Source organism: Penaeus monodon, chromosome 23 (genome assembly GCF_015228065.2).
Source record: "Penaeus monodon isolate SGIC_2016 chromosome 23, NSTDA_Pmon_1, whole genome shotgun sequence".
Classification (NCBI taxonomy): Eukaryota; Metazoa; Arthropoda; class Malacostraca; order Decapoda; family Penaeidae; genus Penaeus; species Penaeus monodon.
Window position 1 is genome coordinate 41,228,044 of NC_051408.1, and position 658 is coordinate 41,228,701.

A 658-nucleotide genomic window follows, 5' to 3' on the forward strand; every position below is an offset into this window, starting at 1 on the left:
CCTTTTTCCCAGCCACACACCAGACCTCAAAAATCATAACCGAACATTAAAAATAAACAGCACACAGTAAAAGAAAAAATCCTCACACTATTACACACTTATTGCACTACCCGACAATCTCTGCCTACATGACATTGCGCTCAAAGTTCATCTGCAAGAGTGACAACTAAGTGACGCACCTTCTTCTTTTCTCCAACAGTTTTTGAAATGACGTTCACCATCCTGTTTAGGATATCCCCCTTGTGTCGAGCTGAAAAAGGGGAGAAATGTTTATTGCGAAATCTAGATACTCATGCATAATGCATTATACTATTCGACATGACTTATTTACATAGCGTGCATAGATATATATATAAGGGGTGGGAGGCCTACAATCAGAGGTCTGAACCTCACACTACAGGGCAAAGGTAAGACAAAGCTCCATTGTAAATATTCTGGTGAGATAGAACCATGATATTTACTGACTCCTTGTGGAGCCATATATGTGTAGACATTTCATAAAACAATACTATAATGAACACTACAATTTCAAGGCAGCACTGGTTTACTCTGTGATTTATATTAAAAAAACTTTGCTGTAGTGCTACTGTATCCACCAACCGTCTTGGATTATTTGCCCTGGCTAGGAAATTAGGATGGGTTTATGATTATGATATAC

At 38.3% G+C, this 658-nt stretch overlaps 1 protein-coding gene across 1 annotated transcript in view; it reads right to left on the bottom strand.

Moving 5' to 3' along the window:
• Nucleotides 1-658, bottom strand: part of LOC119588082 (probable serine--tRNA ligase, cytoplasmic) — a gene marked incomplete at its 3' end in the record, with an annotated part of 11,215 nt that overhangs the window by 9,123 nt on the left and 1,434 nt on the right. The window contains exon 2 of the mRNA XM_037936789.1: nt 180-250. Coding sequence (XP_037792717.1) covers nt 180-250 — 71 coding nt within the window. The remainder of the gene's footprint in view (nt 1-179; nt 251-658) is intronic.